The sequence below is a fragment of the Haliaeetus leucocephalus genome, unplaced genomic scaffold, assembly GCF_000737465.1.
Source record: "Haliaeetus leucocephalus isolate CR32 unplaced genomic scaffold, Haliaeetus_leucocephalus-4.0 Scaffold668, whole genome shotgun sequence".
Lineage (NCBI taxonomy): Eukaryota > Metazoa > Chordata > Aves > Accipitriformes > Accipitridae > Haliaeetus > Haliaeetus leucocephalus.
This window is the reverse complement of record NW_010973104.1, coordinates 4,502,610-4,527,260: the sequence shown is the minus strand read 5'-3', so window position 1 is coordinate 4,527,260 and position 24,651 is coordinate 4,502,610. Positions and strand designations below refer to the sequence as shown.

Here is a 24,651-nt window from a genome sequence, read left to right as displayed (position 1 = left end):
TATTCCCCTTAGAAAAACTAAAGATGGATGTGGTGTCTGTAGCTGCCTGCAGGACAAAATGGAGTCATCATTTTCTTTGCTGTTCTCCAAACATCAAACCACCACTCTGTTAAACCCCCTAAAAGAGTTAGCACACTCACCTGGGTACCAATAGGTGTTATGACCCACTGTTGCTCAGGTGGAGGAGATCTGTGGATCTGAAGGGGCATTACCTCCCTTCCCTGCCTTCTCAGTCAAACGGGGGAAGCAGTTAAGCAGCTTTTTCTGTATTCCTTCCAAGAAGGGGTTTTTTCCTTTGGTAAATAGCTATATTTTTCCCTCTTGTGTTGCTTTGTGGATGATGTGTCTTAGCATTTCATTAGTAAATTAGTTTACACAAGCAAATTCTGCCAATAATTTGCAGACCAAATCATGTATTTAAATAAAAGGGGCTCTTAAAAGTCTTTCTTTTGGTGGGGTTTGGAATAAGTTTGCAATTAGCTCTCAGCCCATGAAAGAATTTCCATAATGCCTTTTCTTACCTCCAGTTCAATTCTTTAATCTTTTCCTTAGAGCGTTCTCATTTTCTTCTTATTTCCATGAGTAACTGTGGCACGTCTAATATTGTTTGCAGATTCCTCTTCCCTTCCAAACCACCGCTATTTGGCTAATTCTTACCTTATCTTTTGCAGATACTCATGCCCAGGTTGTCCTGCTTCAAAACCTGAAAAAGGCCAATTACAACATCCCAATCTCAGTGACAGATTCTGGAAAACCACCTCTGACTAACAACACAGAACTGAAATTACAAGTGTGTTCCTGCAAGAAATCCAAAATGGACTGCAGTGCAACTGATGCCCTTCATATCAGCATGACCCTTATCCTTCTTTCACTCTTCAGTTTATTTTGTAAGTCTTTTCCTGAACTCTAAGTAATGAAGTATTATTTAGCTGCTCGTTTGTACACTGCATAAGAAAACCTACCAAGGGAGAAGTTAAATTCATACATTGATATCATAATGCAGTAAGTTTGGGGTTCTTTTTTCCTGAGGAAGTAGCTAGAAGAAAGAGGGAGGGGAGGTTTTTTCCATAGTCAAAAAATAGCAACAAATGCCTGGTTGTCAAATTAAGAAATAGAAGCAATAATTTTAAGAAGGATCAAAGAGAATTAGAGCTAGCATATGATAAACCAAGAAGTACCAGCTGTAGTAGCAGATTTGTGAGACGCTTTCTTTCATCTCTCCCCACTTGAATTCAATTCAAAAACAGAAACAGGAGATTAAAGGTGTTCTTGTAACAATAGCTGTTCTGGGTCACCATGAAAATGAGTACTGTCTGCTTCAATCTATTCCTCTGTATAAAGTGCACAAGCAACTGGAACGTGAGGAACTTATTCAAGATTCTGGGCTTAGAGCCACCCAGAATTGATAATGAAATTGCAAGTCTGGGTAGGAGGGCAGAGAGACCTGATATATAAAGGAAGGTTCTGCTGCTTCTGAGAAAGCTTTCTAAGAGAGACTTACAAAATTCCTCATTTGAATGAGTAAAAAAAACATCTGACTATGACTGAAGAGTAGGAATTCAAAGCCATGGAATCCCACCATCTAACCTAGATGTGTCCCTGGCTTGTCCTGGGACAGCTTCCAGCAAAATTTTTGATGCAGTATTATTGTTCCTTATCTGTTAGAGAGGAATAGCTGTATCCTATAACTTTGATAGTAAATCTGTTATTCAAGGATTATTACCGTCATCTTCTGTTAGTAAAATACATTGTATGGTGAATTAATACTTGAGCCATGGTGAAAGGCCTTACATTCTTGATGAGATAAAATCTACCATGAGGCAGAGATAGAGGTCAAGGCAGAGACTAGTTTACACATCTGAGGCTTGGTGTATGCTTGATTACACATCTTGTCAAGTTTTTTCTTATAGTATATTACTTTCATCCCAAAAGGTTAGCATGAAGGTCATTGTGAGAGAATTAGAACTAGCTAATGTTTGTGATGCTCTTTGAAGATGAAAAGGACTATATAAATGCTAAGTGGAAATTCACGTTCTTTGTTCCAATCAGTGATATCTGAAGTATGTCCATTGGCTTTGGTTCAGTTATTCTGGGTTTAGTCTGCTGGAACCAAACGCAGACTTCATCTGTTAGAAGTAATATGTTAAAAGTATTTGACAGTACGTGACACTATCGCATCAGTGATATAAATATGCAGCCCACTGATTCAAATATATTCTTGTTACCACTTCATAAATGTTGCTAGTGCTATACTAAGCATGACTTTCACCACTGGAATTACTTTCTTATCTGACATGATTTGCACTTGAACTTTATTTACATTAATGCACCTGCTCAGAATACAATGAGGTAGAGAAAAGCTTTTTTGCTTTTGAAAGTAATCATGTTGCTTTTTTCTAGCCCCCAAAAGGAGTCCAATCATTTTTCTCACATTGAATTATGAAAAGCAGTTCTAGGTATTGGAAAGCTCTTCTTGAGTTGCTCTTCTTGACTACGGATCTTCCCCAGCTCAGCTGTGGGCAGAATATAGGCCCCTGGCATCTGAATGGTGCGTGGTGCTCTGAATGGCAGAGGGATTCCCTCTCCTACTGTAAAAGAATAAATAGCACTGAATAGTCTTTTACACTGTGAAACAATAGAGACATGCCTAGAGCCTTCCTGCAACCTTACATTCATTCAGAGTACCGTAATAAGTATGGAGAGAGTTGTAATTTTAGACAAAGCATGGAGTAAGATTACTACGCACATAATCCGCCAGCAGTATGATGTTCCTGTCTGTTGTCTGAGCAATAAAACCAAAGCAAAGGGAAGTAGTGGGTGAGTTGAAAGGAAGGGGAAGGAAAGATCTCCCTCTTGGGATAGAGGCTGTTTTATACACAGTTGTTGTGAGTGAGAGCATGATTTGCACAAACAGACTTCAGCATAGAGAGACCTAATCCTCAACACAGGACCGCGGTTTTTTGCTAACATTTGCTACTCCTCAGTTGTGTGGTTTGGGTTCACCCAGTCACACAGAGTGAGGCTGGTATTCCATGTCTGGTACAGATACCTAATAGTGCTTCTGCAAAGCCAGCAAGCGTAACAACTTTCATAACCATTTTCCTCAGGTATAAATGACTACATGGAGACATAAAAGAATGAGGCCGGCAGTCAGTTAAAATAATGTGGTTCTGTATTTGAACTTCTCTAAAATGTGCTGGTATCATTGCATTCCCAATTCATTTTCACACAGTTTTTTTATAACTGCGATTAGTTTCATTGCAATGTTTTGTATAGTCCAAATATTTATCAGAGTAATCAAAGATTACGATGCCATAAAAACAAAGAGAACTTTAGTGCTTATTGAACAGATGAAATATCCCATTTCTAGTGGCAAGTTATGGGTTTAATTTTTGCAAAAGCCCTTACGTGGCTCACTTTGCTCCCAATGTTTATGTTTTATGAGGCTCTTGTTCCTAGGAGGTAAATCCTTCAGTCAAATGAACTTTGTTATTCATGCCAAAGTATTTCTTTTTGTATTTGACATCTGGCGTGAGGATAGATAGCCCTGTGAAAGAGCTGTTCGTGGTAAAAATGCCCTGCATGAACCTCCTCCCCATACAAAACATCTTGGTATTATCATTTAAATGGTGCAATTATTATCTATACTTAGAATATGTGCCTCCTTTGCAAATCATGGAAGAAGTCATATGTGGTAGATTTCTGAAGTATCTGAGCAAAGAACTGAAGAGCCTGATTAAAACTGTAATGCATGCAAAAAGCAGCACTTTTGCCTATTTTGTAGCTGCCCTACTGTGTTCAGTATATTGAGGGATAATGAGATACAGACTACAGAGTTGCCCAGAAGCCTTTGGAAAGGTAGATATACTTGGAACAAGAAAAATTTAGGAGTTCTTGTCAGCCAGAAATAGAAAATGTAACATGCCAATGTATATGGGCAGATTGCTGGTTTTCCACAACAAAACAGTAAGGTGTTTGGTGGAATTGAAAGATGGTGAATATAGAGTTGATTGAAAAAAGGAGCATCTTTGCATATTTTGTACTTAACCTAACTCATTACCACTGGGAATGGCTGAAGTCAAGCTGGAACGATGCATAGTGGACAGGTAGAGGACTTTCCAAAGTTGTAATAGTTAATGCTAACAAATATTGGAAAGAATATTCTTATCTGTCATTAATGCAGACACCACCATGTTCAAGATGAGACCTAGTGTAGTGGCATCTTCTCCTCTGTCAGCTTTTCCTAGCCACTCCTGGAGACAAGATAGGACCAAAATGTTCAGATATAATTTAGAATTTAGTAATTCAGATTGAGGAAAAAGAACAGAACAAAAAATAGATCTGTGTTCCTCGTCAGGGAGAAGGACTACAGAAATCAGTTACTTGAGGAAGAGAGAAAGTGGGAGAAAGAGAAAGCGTGTCATGCAGCATGTCTGGTGCTGGGTTGATTGCCCATGTTGTCCCTTACTGCTGTATTGTCTCAGTCATCTCATGTTTTCAACTGACACAGCTAAAATAGCTCTGTTCAGAATGAATATAACCAAAGTGATATGCTCAACAACACTAGAATTTTAAACAAGTTCTCTCTGGAAGGCTTCTGAACATTTTTCGTAAGAGAGTATCTACAACGTTGCATAACGATGAGGGACGGAGAGAGAGGGAAAAAATACAGCCTGTATTGCAACCTACAAATTGGTAGCTGGTATTTCATTTAGGTATTAGTTGAACAATACCTAAAAGGGAGAACCAATACCTAAAAGGGAGAATAGCTATCCTTGAAAATTTTGCTTAAGTATCATCAATTTCACAACAAATTATTGTACATATATGTTTAACAAACATTTAACAGCGATCTCTTCTCGAGATATACTGAGGTCGGTAAAGCCATGCTTTTTGCCCACTGGCAATGACATGGCAGAGTAAGTTTCTGTAAGGAACTTGGTCAGAACAAGCCAAATCAAAGGCATACATCAAAGAACTTTTAATTCCTAAGTTACCTACAGGTGACTGAAAAAACAAAACAAGCTAAAAAAGTAAAAGATCAAGATAAAAACAAATTTGTGTATATTGTCATAATGAAGTTGGCAATAAAACCTGCCCCAGGCCCTATGGGAGACTGAGAAAGAACTACTTTAGCTGGCAGAACTAGGCTTTATATCAATTACAAATTATTTATATTATTATTATTTAAAGGAGTATTTGAATTCTGGACTTTTGACAATAATTATTTCACTTAATTGCATAATCAAACAATGATAATTGCATTTTATATTTCCTTTTATATTCTACCAACATAAAAAACCAAGTTAGATTCAAATAAGTTGAATCAAGGGACTAAAAGAAGAACCAAAGGCACAGTAGTCATCCTGAACAAGCAGAATTCAGAGCAATTCCATTAGTAGCTCAGTCACACTAGCAGTAATATTTTAGTTAAATTTCCTTGTCAGAAAAAGACTGGACTTTAAACATTTCATGTTGGGAAAAAAAATAATGATATCTTACTTGACTGTAAAACATTGATAAACGTTTTTTTATTAACCTGGCCAGTGGACTACAAAGTTGTAAGTTGACTTGAGCTTCAATAAGTAAACTATTCCATTATTATGAACAGAAAGTAAGGTAAAAGACTGGGGGGAAATACTGCTATGAAGAAATTAAATAAGCTGGAGGTCTCTACATTGAAATTAATTTGCTAAACTGAGGGTGAAAGGCCTCAGGTGTGTTGAAAAACAGAGACACACACAGATGTCTGTACTGCGATTGCAAAGAAGCCTTAGAGATACCCTTGAATTTAACTTCCTATTAATTTCCACTAACTTTTCCTGGTTTAATGCCTGCTGTCCCCCACCATGTTTTTCTGATTTGAGGGATGAAGCTCCAGGGTCAGTAGACAAAATGTCTTTTCTTTTTCCCTTGAAAATTATGTTTGGTATTAAACTACTACAAAAATTCAAAGTATATTAAATTGGTGGATTTGAATGTGCCTGAACATAGACAGCCAGAGTTAAAACTGCAGTGTTATCTTTCACCTAGTTCATTTTTCAAAGCAACAGAAGCATCTGTGTCTCTTGTATATCCCATGTTATTTGTGCAGGAACATCAAATGTCTGAAGACTGAAGCAATGCATTCTTGAATGGCGTAAGACTAAAACAAATGATAGCAGGTTTCAAATGGAAAAGACCTTTAAGGTCATTGCTCTTTCCATTACAAGTACAGATTTGTTACCTGCAGATTCACAGTTTTCAGCCTTTATGTGAGTTACTTGGCTTAGTTTTAGACAATCAGATAGTATATTTTTTTCAGGGTTCAACTACTCTTTAGTTTTTACAGTAGGATTTTTGTTTTCCCAAGAAAAAAAGAAAAAGTTCATCCCTGTTCCATATAGTTCCAAAGAGGAGCTTCAGAGGAACCATTCCCAATAGGTGAATTTGCTAAAAACAATACTTTTTTTTTTTTTTTTACCTTTTAGGTTGTCTTAGCATATTTTCATCTTCTATAGCAATTTTCTACTTCTCAGAGCGGTAGCTAATTAAATCAATATTGGCTAGAATTTCAAAAACTACCAAGATGGGGAGAGTTTGGCTGTGAAAGGTGGTCTGTTGGGGGGTTTTTTTGCACCATTCTAATTTAAGTTACGTTCTTGCATTGGAGCACATACCATGTGGGTTCTTAAAGTGGCAGCTAAATGATGCTACCCAAGTAAATGGAAATTACTGACATTTAGTGAGTTCCGGTGATATAAATCTCACCTCCTAAAACCAATAATAACAGCAGCAATATCCATTATTACTTCTAATACTTATCTTTGTTACAGATGCTTTTGTCCATATTAACATTATTGTTGTTACTGCTAAATCATCAGTGAATATAGATGCTTTCTCAAACGCGTGTGTGAGAAAAATACCATTGTTATTTGTCTCCTCAAAGATTTTGGTTTAGACTCTAGTAAGGAAAGGATGGTTTGGGGGTTAAGCGATTGCATTTAAATTGAGACAGTCTTGATTTGAATCTCACTTTTAACACAGACCTCTGTGTCCAGTCTTCTAATTTCTCTGCAGGTGTATTCAGTCTGCAATTTGTTGTGCAGTTGGCTTTGGGAGCCCACCTAAAGTTAATGGGGCTTGAAATGGCACAGAAGTCCATATGTATGTACATAATTGGAGACAGGATGTTTATATACCTAGTCATATAGACATGACAAATAGAAATATCCTCAAATTGTACATCAGCATATTTAAAATGTACTTAATGACATTACATTTTATTGAGTCAATTAGGTGGGAAATGGCATTTTACGCACATTTTAAACCATCCAAACATGTTCCAGAAGTATAGACATGAAAAAAATACGACAGTTTAGAAGAAAGATGCGTGTTTGGAATGCAAAAGAGAAAAAAACGTTACTAGCAAATACAGCTCCTTCCCTAAGAGCTGTAATATTGTTCCTGATGGTCATTCTGTAGACATGAAATGAACATTTAAAGAGATTGGTTTGATAGACCATTCGGTGTTGTGAATTCAAATGAACATCTTATATTTTCATTTTCTCAACAGTAACTGTTGATATATAATATTTTGTATTTCTTTTCTGAACAACCTCTTAAAATCACATAAATATATTACTTCAGATAGTTATCATCTGGAGTGGACTATAACTAAAAACTAGAACTGAATAGATGACCAGTTCAAATATTTTTTCTGTCGTTAATGGCCGCTATACACCATGGGATTTTTGTTTCTTTTAACTGTCTCTGTCCTTGGGTATTTCCCCACTCTGTAACATCCAAACCCCTCAAAATGTGGTCTCCATGCAGGCAGCTTGCTATTCGGCTTTAGATGTGATATGTTATGTTAAAGATGAATGGGGGAGATTTGTTGTGCCTAAAGGTTAGATGATGTTGCTTTTGCTGCTCTACTAGACAGCTGACAGTTATGAAGTCCTTTAAAATGCCATCGATGTTTAGAGTATTTCAGACTACATCTTAAAGCCTTACTTTACCCATACACTTAATTTGTATACGTCGTCGGTCATTATTTATGTAAGCTGTCATGCTTGTTGAGTTCTTCTTTGAAAAATATTGAAATAGTCAGGTTGATACCAACATAGCCAAACCTGGCAATTTTCTAATTTGATTTTTTCCTTTTCTGTGGCTTCTAAGCATAATACTTGCTTCTCATTTTTATTCTTACTTAATAAGAGTTTTTTCAGATGATTCTTTCAGTATTTCAAGCTGGGATTAGTGTATACCGACAGATCTGAATGTGTCTGGACTACTTATGTTCATGTTTTACTTGCTGTAAACTGATAGTAAACTATACTGTACTGCTGTGGAAGATGAGATCTGACTGCTTAAGCAGTTATACATTGCTTTAAAAGGTTGGCTAGCTGTTACAGTTGATGCATTTCATTTTCAGCATAAATATGAAAAATTAGGAGACTTGTTCAATGCTACTATTTCAAAACTGTACTTATTCATTTCACTTGCTGAATATTCTCAACTCTTCAGCTAAATTTATCAGATTAGAGCATGAGAAAATATACCTCAAGATTGCAGGCAGTCACCTGTGCAATTGTTTTGAAAAAACTGGAATAGAAAGGAAGCATTTATTTCCTATTGGTCAAATGAAGGTGACATTGCTTTGGCAAAGTATCCAGCTAAAATTCATATCACTTAAACAAAAATAAAAATCTAGGACATCTTAGCTGCTTTACCCTGGAAACTACCACCACCCCCCAGTAAGACACTTCATATCCCTAGTGAACAGGAATTTTATTAGAAGATGCTTTATGTGATAAATGTAGCAGTGCACTGGACTGGGTAGTACATGTTTCTGAATTTCTAAGCAGACACAGCTAGTCTTTCAGTTGATCCGAGGAACTTTTCTCGCAGATGGTGCTGCGTATATGCACGTATGTTTTGCACTTTGTAAAACCAGCCCGTTACATAGTGAGTATATGTGGGTACATGACAAGGAAGAGGTGAAGCAGAAACAAGGATTCAATGATGAGCAAAGCCCCTGCCAGGAGTCAGAAGAATAAGAGCACTTTGACATAAATCAGCACTGTTTCAGATCTGCCAGTAAAGTCTTATAATAAATAAGTTAGCAGTGTGAGAGACACTCTTGGAAACATCATCTGCTGGTGTCAAACAGAGACCCTTTGAAAATGACTTCAGCCTGAGCAACTTATTCCCCTGTGCAAGCTGATTAGTTTGGACTGGCATCTTTCTCCACTGTCTTGCCAATTTTGGCCAATTACATAGTACACGCTGGCATTTTAGCTCCTGAAGTTAAATATTGATATTGGTATATGAGACCCTACTGGAGCTTCAAGTAGAGTTATGAGACACTCATTTCACAAACAGACTACTCATGCATGCTGTGTTTTTCCTATCATTAAGAACTTTGAAATCATTTCCTCACATAAATGGGAAACAAATTATACATGATGTTATAAGCTGAAAATTTTCAGGATAAAAAGTCATTTACTTCTCTCTTCCTTATAAACTTTTCCACAATGTACTAAAGTTCAGTGAGATCACTAATTTGCTCTAGTCACAAGCGTACCTACTGCTATTCCTGATGCTAAAACTGAATTTCTTAATTGCAGGAATAAGGACACATATCTGTCTGGGAATAGCTCTTTCAGTCTTTCAAATTCAGTGAGATTTGGGGCAAAACGTTTCCCTTCTTTTTTTGAGAAAACAATACCAGGGTAGTCAAAAACCATTGACCACTAGATTTTGGCACTTGCAGCAAAGCCTAGCCAGTGCTTTGGACCACTGAAGAGGTCACAGAAGAGCATAGCTATTAAATGATTATTTTATACAAAAGTGCAAAATATTATAATATAGGCATATGGTACAAAGACTGTGACACTTTTGGTGTTGAAAACTTACCCATGACAAATCAGCCAGTGATGTACATGAAAACCGTTCATGTTTTTCCAAGTTCTGCGTGAAGGTCAAACTAATAACTGTGTATCTAATTAATGTCCTTTTATAGGTGGTAAATCCAGGAAAGAAGTACCTGGATGTTGATTAGCTGCCTAATCAGAAACATGGTTCTGATCTCTTCTACCATTTTCATATTACTTCTTTAACATTACTGAGGTTTTGAAAAAGTCCATGATGTCATGTAGACTTTTAATTATGCAAAGATTAATGTAATATTTCTGATGAGAGGGTAATTGAAAGAAATCTGAAAGAAATGGAGCATGCATGAGTTGAGTTGAACTCCAAACTCCAGCTGTGTTAACTCTCTCCTCTGTGTTAAATGGGAATTACAGGATGAATGCATCTTGGGTAAAGTTCATTCCTGTACAGAGGGTCAGCATGAAACTTAAATGCCTTTAATTTTTATGAGGTTTTAACTGCACTAGAGGAAGCACAGTCTGTGTAATGGGGGGTGAGTTTGGCCTCATAAGGAACACATCGTTCAAAGGCTTTGAATTACTCAGCTTAGGCCTGTTTCTTTAAAATAAGCAGGGAATTGAGTCACTAGTATGTAAATATGTTCAGAGAAAGCTAAGGCTGCAACAGGGAAAGCTAAAGTGCCTGGGAAATGCCAAAACATTTTCTGAGATCAGAAGTCATTTTGCAAACAAGACTGTTTATTGGCTGATTAGAAGGGTTCTGCTGGAATATAAGCTTTTGGCAACCTGAACCGTAGTGAATGAGGCTACATGCTATCAGTTGTCTTTTTCCTAGGATAGGGCATTATGAAATCTTTTTAAAGAGTTACGTGCATTTTTTTTTTCTCCATTTTCTTCTATCACGTAAATCAGCATAAGGAATAAGCCTTAAATTACTCCACTGTGAAATAGACAGGTAGCTATAGTAATTGAAGAAGTCAATATTATAAACATTTAGTGTGTATTAGGTGGCTTGCTCCTTTTCTGAACCAATTAGGCATCCAAACCCCCATGACTAGATGATAATTCAGATTTGTCCTGTGGAGTTTGCCACCAACATCATCAACAACTCAACCTTCCAAATACAGTCAACATCAATAGACTTTAGTGGGAGTAGAACAGGGGTTTTGTTCCATTTAAGTTTCTACATCATGAATCTCCCTACCCTAAACTGCATACTTAGAAGTATATTCCTATAGAGTTATTACACTCCATACTATTAGTACATTAGACCCAGATAAACATGTACAGTGGTTGTCAGTTTTCTTGACCAGCAAAAGCAAGCATCATCTTCCAACACCAAAGTACTAATGCCAACAGACACCATCTGTTTATGACAACGGGCTGTGCTTTCTTATCTGAGACCCATTAACCTTAATAGTAATAATTCAGACAGCAAGCACAAAAATAGCCCTGCCTATTTCACTGTTATCTCGCTATTTGACTGTTATCTTAAAAGGAATGTGGCTGAATGTATCTCTCAAGTGGCAAAGAGGTAGAGCAGAGGAGAACTGTGAGATAAAAATGGTGAAGATCACATTAGAGACTGCAGTAAGAGTGATTTCTGGAGAAAGAAGTCATATATAGCTATGCTAGCTTTACGCTGCTTCTGCATTCCCCAGATACCTTAAGGGAAAGGTGGGGGGTGACCACGTAAGAACAAGGATGCACACACCGCCTTCGTGGCTTTCGTGCCTGGAGCCGTATGCAGCAAATTACTTATTGTAGGCAGACAGGAATCATGTTTAGAACAACACATGGTGTGTAACAATTCTTGAGTGCTGCGACCAGCTATATAGACTGTGCTGTTCTTAACAGCCAATACAAAGAAAATAAAATAATTACTAGGCATAATGATCATTAGTGTACAGATCTAAACCTGCCAGGCACAGGCTTACCAGGGCGTTAAGTTCCTAAAAGAGATAGTTAGCATGGATCAGCAAATGTGCTCCCTGCACACATTATGTGCACATTTTATGCTCACATTATTCCTTAAATACTAACGTCTTTTATGTGCTGTTGCCAGCTGCAAACTTTGAATCATGCATGATATAAAATACATAAGAATGGGTCCAAAAAAACCCCAATATATCAACACAACCCCATGAAGTCAGTGGATAAACACTAGGAGTCAGTAGTCTTTAGGTTAGCTGTTTAGAGGTGGGACTCAAGTAGACCCTAATAATTTAGCAGTGTGTGTGTGTTTCTGGAACTTTCATTTGGTCCTTCTTTATGGGGAGAATAAAGAAAAAAAAAAAAGCAAACAAGAAAACTACAATTCCTATACAGAAAACAACAATGAACATTGGAAATCCAGCTGGGAGAACAGAGAGATTTTAAATATGGGCCAGATGCTTATCAGATCCCCAAAGAATTTATAATAGAGCAGTTCTGTTGATTGCAGCAGATCTGCTTACATTCATCATTGAGTTTTCTGCACAATACTTTGGTTGTTCTTGATTTCTGTAGATTTTGTATTAAGGGAGTTAGTTACTGGCCAGAATGCTTGTCCAATAACACCTTATATGACTATATCAGAGTATTTTTAGAAAGTAAATTTGTAACTAAAAAAACTTTGATACTAACCATAGAAGCTAAAAGTTAGACTAACTTCTCTACTGGACATAAGCGATTTTGTATCAACTTTGTGTGCAATAGAAAGAACAAAGACAGATATGGACGTGAGTATTCTCACTAGAACTACCAAAGATTATCATCATCTACTGAAATTTTACGGCACATAATTTTGAATGTTGAATCTGATTTTAAAAGCCAAAAACTACTCCTTTGGAAATCTACAAAAGGGTCAAGTCATCATTAATGAGGAGAGGGGTATATACTATCCTTCCAAACAATGTTTGGAATAAGATCATTCTCTTAACACAACTTTGGTGGAGGCTGGTGAAAGGGCTGAGCTGAATTCATAGTAGTCTTGGCACCCTTTGCCAATGCCAAGATTTTTGTCGATGTGTCAGCAAAAGCAGATGTTAAGGAGACAGCATTTTATGGATCCTTGCAGGGAGCTCCTCCTATTACATGGGAAAGCCTGGGAAAAAGCCCAAACAGGTTTCTTTGAAAACATGTCAATGAAAGCTGCCATCATGGGCTATGAATGACAGGAAAAACAGATCATGTAGAGATAATGCAGAAAAATATGTGCAGTAGGGAAGGGGCCATGAAGGAGTCAGAGTAACAGAGGTTTTGTCAAAGTGGCAGACTAGGAAAACGCTCCGTACAGCAAAAGACTGGCAGGATATGAGCACAGTAGCTTGAATTTGTCAAGGGCTGTGAAAAGATGTTGCAAAACTGTTAACTGAGGAGAGCCTGGGCAGGAGATTTAGCTGTTTGAATGGCTAGAAAAAGCCCTTTGGGATGATGTGTGAAAAAGAATCTTCTAAAGACATAACCTAAATATACAGACCTAGAAAGAAGATTCTATGGCAAAAACCTTCTCCAGTTTGTTTCTGGTTTTAGGCTTGAATAAGAGGCGGGATGATAGTGCTGTCCTGAGCAATCAAAGGAAGAACTAGAAGGGAGTGCTTTACAGGAAAGATTTAAGAACTCAGTTTTAGCTGGGCAGAGCTGTCAGCTAAACATCGAAGAAGGTATCACAGCTAGAGGTCGACATTTCAGTCTAAATGGAAAAGCAGGTAAAGGGAATAAGATCTCTGAACTGTCAGCACTGCAGTGATTGCTGAACATGGATGAATGGTGTCACGGAGGAGGGGAAGAAATTACAGTGGGGAGAAAAAATGTTTCCCCAGAAACCTGGGATGGAGGGAATGAGACAGAAGGGCATGCTGGACAAGTGATTAGAGAAATCATAGTAAAATGACAGGAGTCGCCACGGGAGCCAAGGAAAGCACCAGATTTCCAGCCATGCGATTAAATGGGTCAAAGGCAGCTGATAGGTTGAAGAAGTTGAGAAGCGATTTCAGCAGAAAGAAAGTCTAGCCAGGTACTGTAGAGCTTTAAGATGAAAGGGAGAAGAGCTGCGGTGGTGCTTGAAGAGGCAGGTGGGCTAACAGGGAGAATCAAAAAGCGCGCTTATATTGTGAGAGAGAGAAGCTAGCCTTCGATAGATAAAAACTAGCATAGGAAAAAGCATATTCATAATTAAAGCTGAACTAACTAGTTTTAACATATAGTTTGCTCAGAAAAGGCAAGGTGTATTATAAGGTAGTAACATTCATTATATCTGTCAATATGATGTAAAATATACAACCTTTTTACTAGGTCTGCACATAAATCAACATATATTGCCCTTTATTTACAAGCTGTTTGTGAAGCAGTCACTAGCTGCTTGAATTTGTGTGATATTTATAAATTTTGTGCTGACAGATTCCTCTGGTGAAGTTTTAGCCTATGGATTGTACAGCAATTCAGCGCTACAGCTGCTGTTCATTCATCATATACAAGTGCCTGTCCTTAGCAGGAAGATCTCCAGGGATCTCCTCAAGATTCAGAGTAGCTTTGCCAATTCAAAAGCTTGTTTCCTTTGAGTCAGGACTGAACAAATGCGCTTTAATGATACTAAGCTTCATTGTGATCTGGAAATGCTATTCTTCAGATGGTCTGAGATCAGAGTCCTGAACTCTTGCTTTTCACTACCCCAGGAAATCAAGTTGCTTAAGAGAATGTAGTCCTAGCTGGAATCCCTAATCCAGCTATAGCCAGACTTTGGCAGTCGTGATCACAACTTTCCTATATGTAAGTCTGGATCCTAATTTTGTGGCCAGCCCTTTTCTTTAAACAGCATGCTAAGAATCCATATGCAAGCAATTCCCGATTTTATCTTATTTGGAAATCTCAGTGATACTTCTCACTTCGGTAAGCCCCATCCATCGGTCCCTCTATGGATTCTTACACTTGCTTAATTGCCTTTACTTACCTTTGTTTAACAGAACTGAGGTCATGCTGTAGGGGGAAGGTCGGGCTGTTGCGTGCTATCCGGGTGCCTGCCTTGCTGCGTAGCCCATCTGGACAGGCCTCTAGCTGGAAGAGTTTAATATTGAAGTCAATTCAAATAATACCAAGATAATAACAAGAAACAAACAGATAAAGTAAAAGAAAGAGCCTTATCAATAGTTATATTAAACTTGATTTGTCCCAAAAGAAAAGCAGATAATTAAAAATGAGTAAAGAACACAAGCCAGCATCTCTTAACGACTATTACGTTACTGTTTACGCTGCATGCATCTGTGGTTGTGACAAAACTATTGATATATTGCATCATGTAACTGTACAAATGCAATATATATTGAACAAACATTTCCTGAGTGTTTGCGAGTTTTGATGCGTACGTTCGACTTGCATTTTGGGGTTCTGATACAGCAGTTGTCTCCTCCCAGGGTAGAGAGCTTGACTCCTTCAGTGCATCGTTGAGGCTTAACCCCAGTAGGCCAGTGAGCACCACACTGCTGCTCGCTCACTCCCTCCCCCAGCGGGATGGGGAGGAGAATCAGAAGGGGAAAAGGGAAAAAACTCGTGGGTTGAGATAAAGACAGTTTAATAGGTAAAGCAAAAGCTGCACGCACAAGCAAAAGCGAAATAAAGAATTCATTCACCACTTACTTCCCATCGGCAGGCAGGTGTTCAGCCATCTCCAGGAAGGCAGGGCTAAAATACGTAAAATCAGTCAAGTTGTGCCACCTTCACTTTTATTTTATTAAAAAAAAAAAAAAAAAAAAAAAAAGAAGTTAGATGTTAGTCTGCATAAGATTTATGTTTCTGTAACAACATTAATATGACATGCCAGCTCTTTTATTCCCTGGTATAGTCGCAAACTATAAGGCACTGTAAATGTGTTATTTTTAAAAAGATACTGTTTGTTTGCTCTTAGCTTGTCAGTGTGTGTGCACACGAGGGAGTGACTCATTGGAATTTTACTTGCACTCTTGCACTAACACAAATGATCAAGGTGTCAAATGGAGACAGTCAGGTCCTGGCTCGAGATTTATGCTCAGACCTCCGCACTACATCCTCCTGAATTGCACTACAAAGGTCTCTGAATACCCTAGGTGACATTTTGGGGTTTCCTCTTGGAGATTTCTGTCTCCACAAATAATTGCTTCTGAACCTGGATAATTTATATTTAATTACTGACAAATGTGCATGCACTCAATCAGTAATTTGATTAGGAAAAAAACCAAAAAGTTAAAAGATACTGTGATCTGCATAGTAATAATGACGCACATTTCCCATCATTTAGGTCTGTAAGAGCTCCTGACATTTGAAGCTGTACTACCGAGTTGCCATGGCAACGAGAAAAAAGAAAACGTCAGATCTGAAGATTGCAGTTTACAGTTACTGTTCTTCACTACTAGGCCTCAGTTGCTCCAGATTCAGTTTAATTTGCAACCTCACTTAATCTGTCCGACTATACATTGGTGTTTGACAGCCTCTACCCTAACTCCCGTTTATTAATGGATTCCTCTTGCAAGACGCAAGGTTTATGCGAATTATCTCTGAATGTCAAAAGACCACGACATCTAAACTGGACCTTGGGGGAGCAGAAAACAGATTGACTCCATTTTTTTCTATCTGTTGACTTGTTGCTATTCAACTGTTCAGAAAATATTTTGTCTGTGGGTTAGTATTTGTATATGTATGAGTGTATGTATATATATATATTTATATAGAGAGAAGAGTTATACAACAGGTTTAGCTTTTATAAAATATTCATCTGGAGTGGGCAAGGGACAAAGCAGAATAACACAGCCACAGATGAATTGTAACTATTCTACCATGGCTAAACCTACTGTATTTGCTGTTTATAGTGTGGCCAGAAGGAGAGAGCCTAATCCAATCATACCACTACAACAGCCGCTTTGTCGACACAAATAAAGCAGGTCCGGGGCTCTGCGGCGTCACTTCTTGTACCTCAGGTTCGGCAAACAAGAAATGCAAGTCCCCCCGGCTCGTTTCTGATCTGAACTGCTTTCCTTATGCCCCAAATGGAATTTACAATCCAGCAGGAGCCCGGCGCTTGGCTCCCCATTTCAGCGGGAGCAGCGCCGGGAGGTTCCGCAAAGCTCGGATTTGCGAGAAAGCCGGGAGCAGCCAGCTGCGACCGACACTGCATGGGTCACCATTTCCAGCAGTGGAAGCGCTGGGCCTGATTTCAGAGGGGCTCAAGTCAGCTTCCTTTATGTTCCTGCAGATAATTATTTGCTGGGGCAGTCTGCAAAATTTCAGTCTTTCGTCAGCTCTGCAGACACAGTTAAGTAGGTAGAGGTCTGCGCAGGAGAAGCTGATTAGAACAGCAAAAGCAAAGTATTTCTTGGAAGCACTGGTCTCTCTCTCAGCCTCTCTGCAGTTGTCATGACATACATAAGCGCAAGGAGGAAAACAGATGCCCTGTTCTATAAATATATTCACACACACACATATATATAGTTTTGAATATATATATACATACATACACATGTACACAGAGTTTCCAGTTAAGAGTAACAAGAGCATTTCTTTGTGTGTGTAAACTTACCACACTTGTTTGCAGACATGGAAAAAAAAGGGTGTTCGTTACATATCAATATCAATCCTTTTTTACTCTGTGAGCATGTAAGGTTAAAAAAAAAAACCTTTCTAACTGTTTCAAGATGATCATCTTGTTAATAAATTGTAAATGATCCATCAAAGCTCACACCAAATTTTTATAAAAGTAACACAAAAGTATACTAGTGACAGACTGTGGCTTTTATTAGAGCTTGCCAGTAACTAGGGTAAGGTAAGTGTCTTAGAATATTTTAATAAACTTGCTTATTTAAAGTTTAAACAAGAAAGCTTCCTTATGCAATAGAACTTTGCAGCTGCATTCTTTAGTTAGCATTTTTACAGTACTTATGAGTCATACCGTACGTCTATATGTCTACAGTGAGATTATGAGCATATCTTCCACGCCACATATATGTTTCAATGGTAAAGCTTTTTGGAAGCATTAAAAAGTCCAAACATACATTAAGTTTTCCATAATGCTACACTAGATATTAAATGTGTGTTGGTAGTTAAAAATTGCTGTACAATAGCTTTTCTCTGACTTCCTGTATTGTACCAAATATGAAACAGGTCTTTTTTTTTTTTTTTTTAATCAAAAGGAGTAATAACAACAGCAACAGAGGAAAAATTAGTTTGTGTAGTGAACTTTCCTAATGTTGTAGATTTCTTGGTAAGATACAAGCTGCCTTCAGACAGGAACCCATTTTTCTTTTCCAGCTTAACTCCTGCAGTCCTGACCAAGTAAAATCTCCCACTGCCCTTCTTTCTCTCGCAGCACGCTCTAGGTATTTCAATTACCAAAGTGGTACTTTGAGGTGAGTGGGAGTTTCTGTTGAGCAAGGGCTTCAGGAGTGGGCTGTTAGGCAGCTGCAGGCATTTCAGCAGGAAAGTGCCTGATCTCAAACATTAACGTGGGCATGCTTCTGGTTCTCTTTCTCTGCCCATGCCTTGTAAAAATCCTATGCTGCTGCTTTATCATCAACAATCATGTCTTTAAAAAATATATATATATAATTTTCAGGCAAATTTTTCAAAAGGAAAAAAAAAATCAACAAATGCATAACACCACTGGATTTTCAACATGTATATTTAATGAACACATCCAAATGCACCCAAAGATAAACCGCACCCTATGCTTTGATCTACAAAGCCTCTATCATGAATAAAAGAAATTATAATATCCTCCCCAAAAAATACTCTTTTTCTACTTTCTTTCTTCCTCTCTCTATCCAGCAAAACCCACCTGTAGAAAGATACCCACTGACATTAGTGTCATTTCTATCAAGTACCAGATAAAGCTACCCTTTTCTCCTTTAAACCAAGGCTCACATATCACTGAGTGGATCATTCCAAGGGCATCCAAAATGAGGAACAAAGAAAAATCTTTTCTGCCTGGAACTACACTAACAATGGGAAGAGTCTTTCTACCACTTTGTGCCCAAGGACAAGAGATCTTCTTGGATAATACTGCAACCTTTTGACATGTAGAGAGGTCAGCATCATGGCTGAAACTCTGAATCAAGACACGTCAAAGCCTTTATTCACCATTATCACTTCACTTCTGCACCTAGATTAAAGCCTCCCCAGCCTTTACTGCGTGTCTCTAGGCTTCAGACGGAGCTAATCACTGGCCCACCTAAGCATGCAAAGAGAAGATGAAGCTGCCATGTTAATGTTTCTCCCTCTCTGTACCTGAGAACAAACCCCATTTAACATGAGATTGTGGCACTTTCTGTAGCGTTATACAAGTGAGAAACCGTATTAGAATCTGAGTTTTCCTACCTGAATAAGATTGTCGACTCTGGCTCAAAAAATGATGCCCATTTCCTGAAACAAAGGAGCAACAATCACTTGTTAGTTTTTCTACAATATCGTGACAAAAGTAGAGAAGTTACAAAATTGGTTGTCATTTTTTTAATAGTTAATTATGTTTAACATTTGTTCAGCCAAGCTTGCTGTTTTTATAACATAGCACACTTCTACCTAGCTATTTTGGTCACTACAAACTGTTTATTTCAGTCTATGTTTATAGATATATAAAGCTGTCTAGAGTCAGAAAGGCAGTGAACTTGTTGATTTTAATTTTGTGACATGCACAAAACTTCTTGTGCAAAAATCATTTCACTTGAAAAAAGTATCTGCTGTTAAAACAAACACAATTTAGGTATAACAATCAGTGAGAGGAGTTTATTAGCAAGACCAAGGTCTCATTTGTGGTGTACTTGCTAATTGAGCCCTTGTCTGTACACCTCATGTGTGTGCTTTTACAGTATGCCTTTGTGCATTTATTAATGTACTTTTCGTTCAGTAACTGTAGGTCTGAAGATTAAAACAAAGGGAAATGAGCTGAATTTCCTACTGGGTATCGAGGAAAATTAGGTAAGAGTGGAACACTGGCTAATACACTTTCTGAGCCCTGTTCTCATCACATTTACACTGGTGTAGATCGAAAAGCAACTCCATTACTAGAATTGTTTGAGATTCAGTTAATCATATTTAGACGAAATTTTTCATCTAAACCTCTCCACATTTTGCTTTTACTGGTCTGCTGTGAACAGTAAAGCAGCAATATTTGTCACAGGATTGTTGAGTGCTTATATGTTATCAAAAGTCTGTCTTCTGTGGCATACAGAGAAACCTACAGCTTAGGTGCCTCCCACAGATGACGTGACTTCCTCTGCTGACCACTTTAACATGTCTCTAAGGCACCCAGCATAATTTGGTTTATTTGAAATGGCTGTGGCCTGTAGTCAAATAATTCATCCTGGTCTCATGCATAGTCATTTAAGTTAAGGATTACCATAATACAAACCTCATTTATTAAATTATGGACTTACAATCACTTTGTAGGGCCCTAGCTTAAATGTTTTATCACTACAAAAAAGACAGACATATGTTATATTAACAACTTTTACATCATTGGTCTTTCCTTTGCAAAGACCTCCTGTCTGAAATACTGAGAAAGCTGCCAATTTTCTTCTCAATTGCTACGAATACACTCAGCCACTTGAAACATAGCAGAATTTTGTACACAAATACTTTTACATCACTCTTTTTCTAAATGATAAGTTTCTTTCTGAATGGATTTAATAATGTCTTAATTAATTAAAAAAAAACCCACAAGATAAATCATATTAAAGTCACATCAGCTTGAGAACACCAAGTAAGTCTAAGGAAAAAACTCTGATCCTATCTTCCTTTTATTGCATCTCTAGAAACTCTGTTGTCTGAGAGGTACACTGTCCAACGCTAACAAAAAGAAAAATAACTAAAATAGCAATTATTTTCTTTCAATTAACTCTGTGATCTAGAATCTGTAGAATTATCATGCAAAATACATTAGTAATTATCATAACTATTCTATTTAAAGCAGATATAGCTGACTAATTTACTATGTAAAACACATAACCCATTGACTACACTGTTCTCTTGCCTCACATCAAGATATGCTAGTTGATTTATATTTGTCCAAATGAAACGGATACACTCATACGCTCTCAGTGGAAAGTTACTAGTTGCACAATTGCTATGTGTGTGTATATATGTAGATATATAGAGATATACACATACACATATAAATATATATGTATATAATATATGCAGATGGAGGGAGACTAATACAACGTGGGGACTTGGAATAAGCAGTTTAATTCCATGAATTATGGATGAACACATGAGTTAAGGGACAGCACAGGTTACGTATGCCAAACTAGTCTGATTTACATAGAAGAAAAAAGGCAAAAACCCCACACACTAAAATCCAGGCTTATCCCAACTCTCATGTTGTATTTATGCTACCTTTAGCTGTCCCCTCTTAACGCAATTATATCATTTGAAGATATGCATAATTGTCTACTGACTCATTTTTAGTTGTCTATGTGTCAGCAGGTCACCAGTAGTGGAAAAGGAAGGGTTTATAGCCAGAATTCTGCATTACTGTGCTTTCAGTGGGACAGCTTTTTGGAAGTTTCATCCACCCTTTGAACATTACACTCCTCCTCCGCATCAGCAAATGACTGTATTTGATGGCTTGGGGTTAATGAATGTAGCCTAAAGACAGACTATGTGTATGTACATGCGTATGTACACACGCTGCCTGGGATTGTAGAATAAGAGCACGTCTGGTGGACTGTGATGGTGAATTCAGTACAAACAAGCTGTGGTGTTACTGCCATTTCAGACAGAACCCTCCTGTAAAATCACATTTGCCCCATGACAGACTCTGTCTCTTTAAGTTACCACCAGGATATTTTTTTATGATTTTTCGTTCTTTTTCTAAAGTTCAAGCAAGGAGGAAAATATTTTGTTTGATTTTAAAGATACTTAATTCAGCTACTTTTCCAGTTAATCGTTCCTTTGGGCCCTAGTTGCTGAATTGCTTGCTGTTTCTGAGGTGTAAATAAACGTTTTGATTTATGACGTGGTTGCAAAGAAACTTGTAATTTATTTGTGAAATGCTCAAATAAAGGATGTATGGGCTTTTACCTTTTGTCTGGTGTAGACCTTCCTGATGCAATACAGCAGGAGAAGAAGACTACAAAATGACCTTGAGACTGCCAAAGGGCTGGAATAGCCTGAGCTAAATACAAGAAACTCCCACGTTGCTCTAAGTAAAAAGAGATAAATTGCAGTCTTCATCATCACCGTGCCGTGGTTATAGAATGAGAATCTGGAAGTTAGAGAGGCAAATAAGGTTTGACCACACAAGAAAGCAGTAGCAGATTATTTAGCACCCCTTCACGTGGCAGCAACGATTTGCCTTCTAAAGCCCCCCTTTCTTTACAAAGAGTTGCATTGAGCCAAACCTGGCTCAGATGTCCCTGGGCTGGACTGGGTGCAGGAGCTTTAATGGATTTTTGTTGCACTTCCTTTCTCCTTCACCTGGCCACCTTCCTCACCTACCGCCATCCGTTCAGCTTATATAGAACAGACGGCCACAAAAAGTGAACGTTGTGAACGACGCAGAAACAGGCTGAACAAACGTCAATCAGCAAGGACCACCGTGGGATGCTACAGGACTGCGTTTCTGTCCCTGCTGTCATGGCCAATTACAAGATGGCTTTTAACAGCTAGTACTGCCATAGTCTGTAGTCGCGTCTGATGCGCTCCCGCCCTGCGCTTAACTCCTCCTTAAGATGTGTAGGCAGATGCGGTCTGCTTGTTGCCCTGATTCAGAAAATCTTACTCCAAAATTTAGAGCCCTTCTCGCCTTCAAGCCCAAACTGCTCTGGGCCAGGTTACCCCAAAAAAGTTTCCACTGCTTTAATGCCCTTCTGTACCAGGAACTGCAGACTTCATTGACAAGGCTTATCGCTTTAGCATGCTGGAATTCAGGTTTGTAAGATACTATTTTCTTTTTTTACTAAGCTCTCATAATCTGTGATTATGAGGAGAAAGGAAGTGGGGTATGCTTTCCCTGTGCTGCCAGCTGCTCCCGGACATTGCAGAAGGGCCCAGTAGGTGACATAAATAAAAAAATAATAATTCTGGCCCAGAATCCAGGGCAGAAAAAAGAATAGGCTAGGCAGAATGAAAATCCTGCAGCAAATTTGCACCATAGCACTATGGCATTATTGCCTCTTTACCAGGGAATTCTTTTTCCAGCACAAAGCTTGAGCCTGTTGGCTTTCTGACATTCCTGCGAGTTGTTTTTTTAGATCTTCTAGGAAGTTACCTAAAGTGACAGAGACACATAAAGATAGAATATCTCTGAAAATAGCCTTTTACTACATCTGAGAAGAGAGAAAGCTGGGAGAGGGAGGGCAGCATTTGAAGGAAACATTTGAGTACAAGCCACAGCAACTTGCTTTCACCGAGACCCACATCGAGCTTTTGCCTGTTGCTGATGCTTTATCAGACTTTGAATCTAAAGGGGGCTTTTTAATGTGGTCCGTAATAAGTAGAGGATGAAAGAGCATACGTGAAACTTCTGGTGTAATTGGGCAAAAGGTCATTACCTGAAAGCCACAGCAAAAAAGCATCACCTCCTTTCGTCTCAGTTGAGAACATTGTCCTAAACTAATGCTGTGCCTTGTACCTTAAAAGAGGTGTTTGAAACAGTACAAAGTTAAATCATAAGCAAGGAAATGTTAACAGAGAGAGAAAATGCTGAATGGTTTTTAGTCAGGTAGAAGTTTTCTGTTGCCCTTTCAACCTTCTTCTGTCTCATCTAACACCACACATTCTGGATTGCAGTCTACTCTTACTTGGTAACTTTGCACAGTTCAATCCAGTTACGTTTTTTCTCCAGCAATAGTAAATCAGAACAGTCCCTTCTGGCTTCAGTACAACCTCCTTACCTGCAGAAACAAAGCAAGGGTCATTGCTCCTGCTGTAAAACTATTGGGATGCTCTTCCTCAACCACCACACCTCTGGCCGGACTCTACTCATCCACCTCCCCGTGGTTGATGACCTTTCGCTGCTCCTGTAGTTACAGCAGCAAGTAAGTTACTCCAGTCTGATACATGTCAACGTTATTTTGTTACTTATGACTCATTTTGCAACTTACTGTTTTCCACATGCAATTGTGGGATACTCAGCATCATTGCTGTGGCTGGATGTACTTTTTATGATTAACTGTCCAAAACGAGAAAAGCAAAAGCGTTTACTTGTTTCCTGCAAGGCATACTGAAAAATCAGAATGTAAAATATAGCTGGACACGTATAATTAATGAATTGCTTGCAAACAGTTTTCTGAAATACAGTTACAATACCGGAGTAATTGATTTGGGAAGGGGGATGTTCATAAACAGCTTTTTGTGGTACATTTAAAGAAAAAAACAAAAAAAACAAAACAAAACTCTCACAGGGTTGTCTTTTCAAACTGACCCCACATTTTTTTAACAGAAGGATAATGGAACATAAGTAGACAGTGCTTATGGACTGGATTAAATCTTCATGTCACCAACAGTTTTTTTTAAATTGTAGCTTTTATAAAGGTGTCCATTGTTGTTTACACCTGTTACCTTGCTTCATGCCAGCAGCCACTTGGGAACAAGTTACTGGGCTAATTCTGCCATTCCCGTTATCTTGCCAACTTCACCCCTGCTGTAACCGATCTGCTGGGTTCAGTGGTAAGATAACAAGTCTAGTCTGCACTTGGAAATGACAGCAAATCAAATAGTGCCTCTTTGTACACAAATAAATAAATAAATAATCACATCAGCTGTGTCTCATTCTTTGTGCTATTTTATCAGCTGCAGCAAAGCAACAGTACTGTAAGACAACTTCCAAATAGCC

General features: G+C 38.2%; 1 protein-coding gene across 1 annotated transcript in view; it reads left to right on the top strand.

Moving 5' to 3' along the window:
- CDH13 (cadherin 13) overlaps nt 1–17,927 on the top strand; it is a 518,553-nt gene extending 500,626 nt beyond the window's left edge. The window contains exons 13-14 of the mRNA XM_010579656.1: nt 672–887; nt 16,126–17,927. Coding sequence (XP_010577958.1) covers nt 672–887; nt 16,126–16,133 — 224 coding nt within the window. The 3' untranslated portion in view covers nt 16,134–17,927. The remainder of the gene's footprint in view (nt 1–671; nt 888–16,125) is intronic.
- The last annotated feature ends 6,724 nt before the right edge of the window (nt 17,928–24,651 follow it).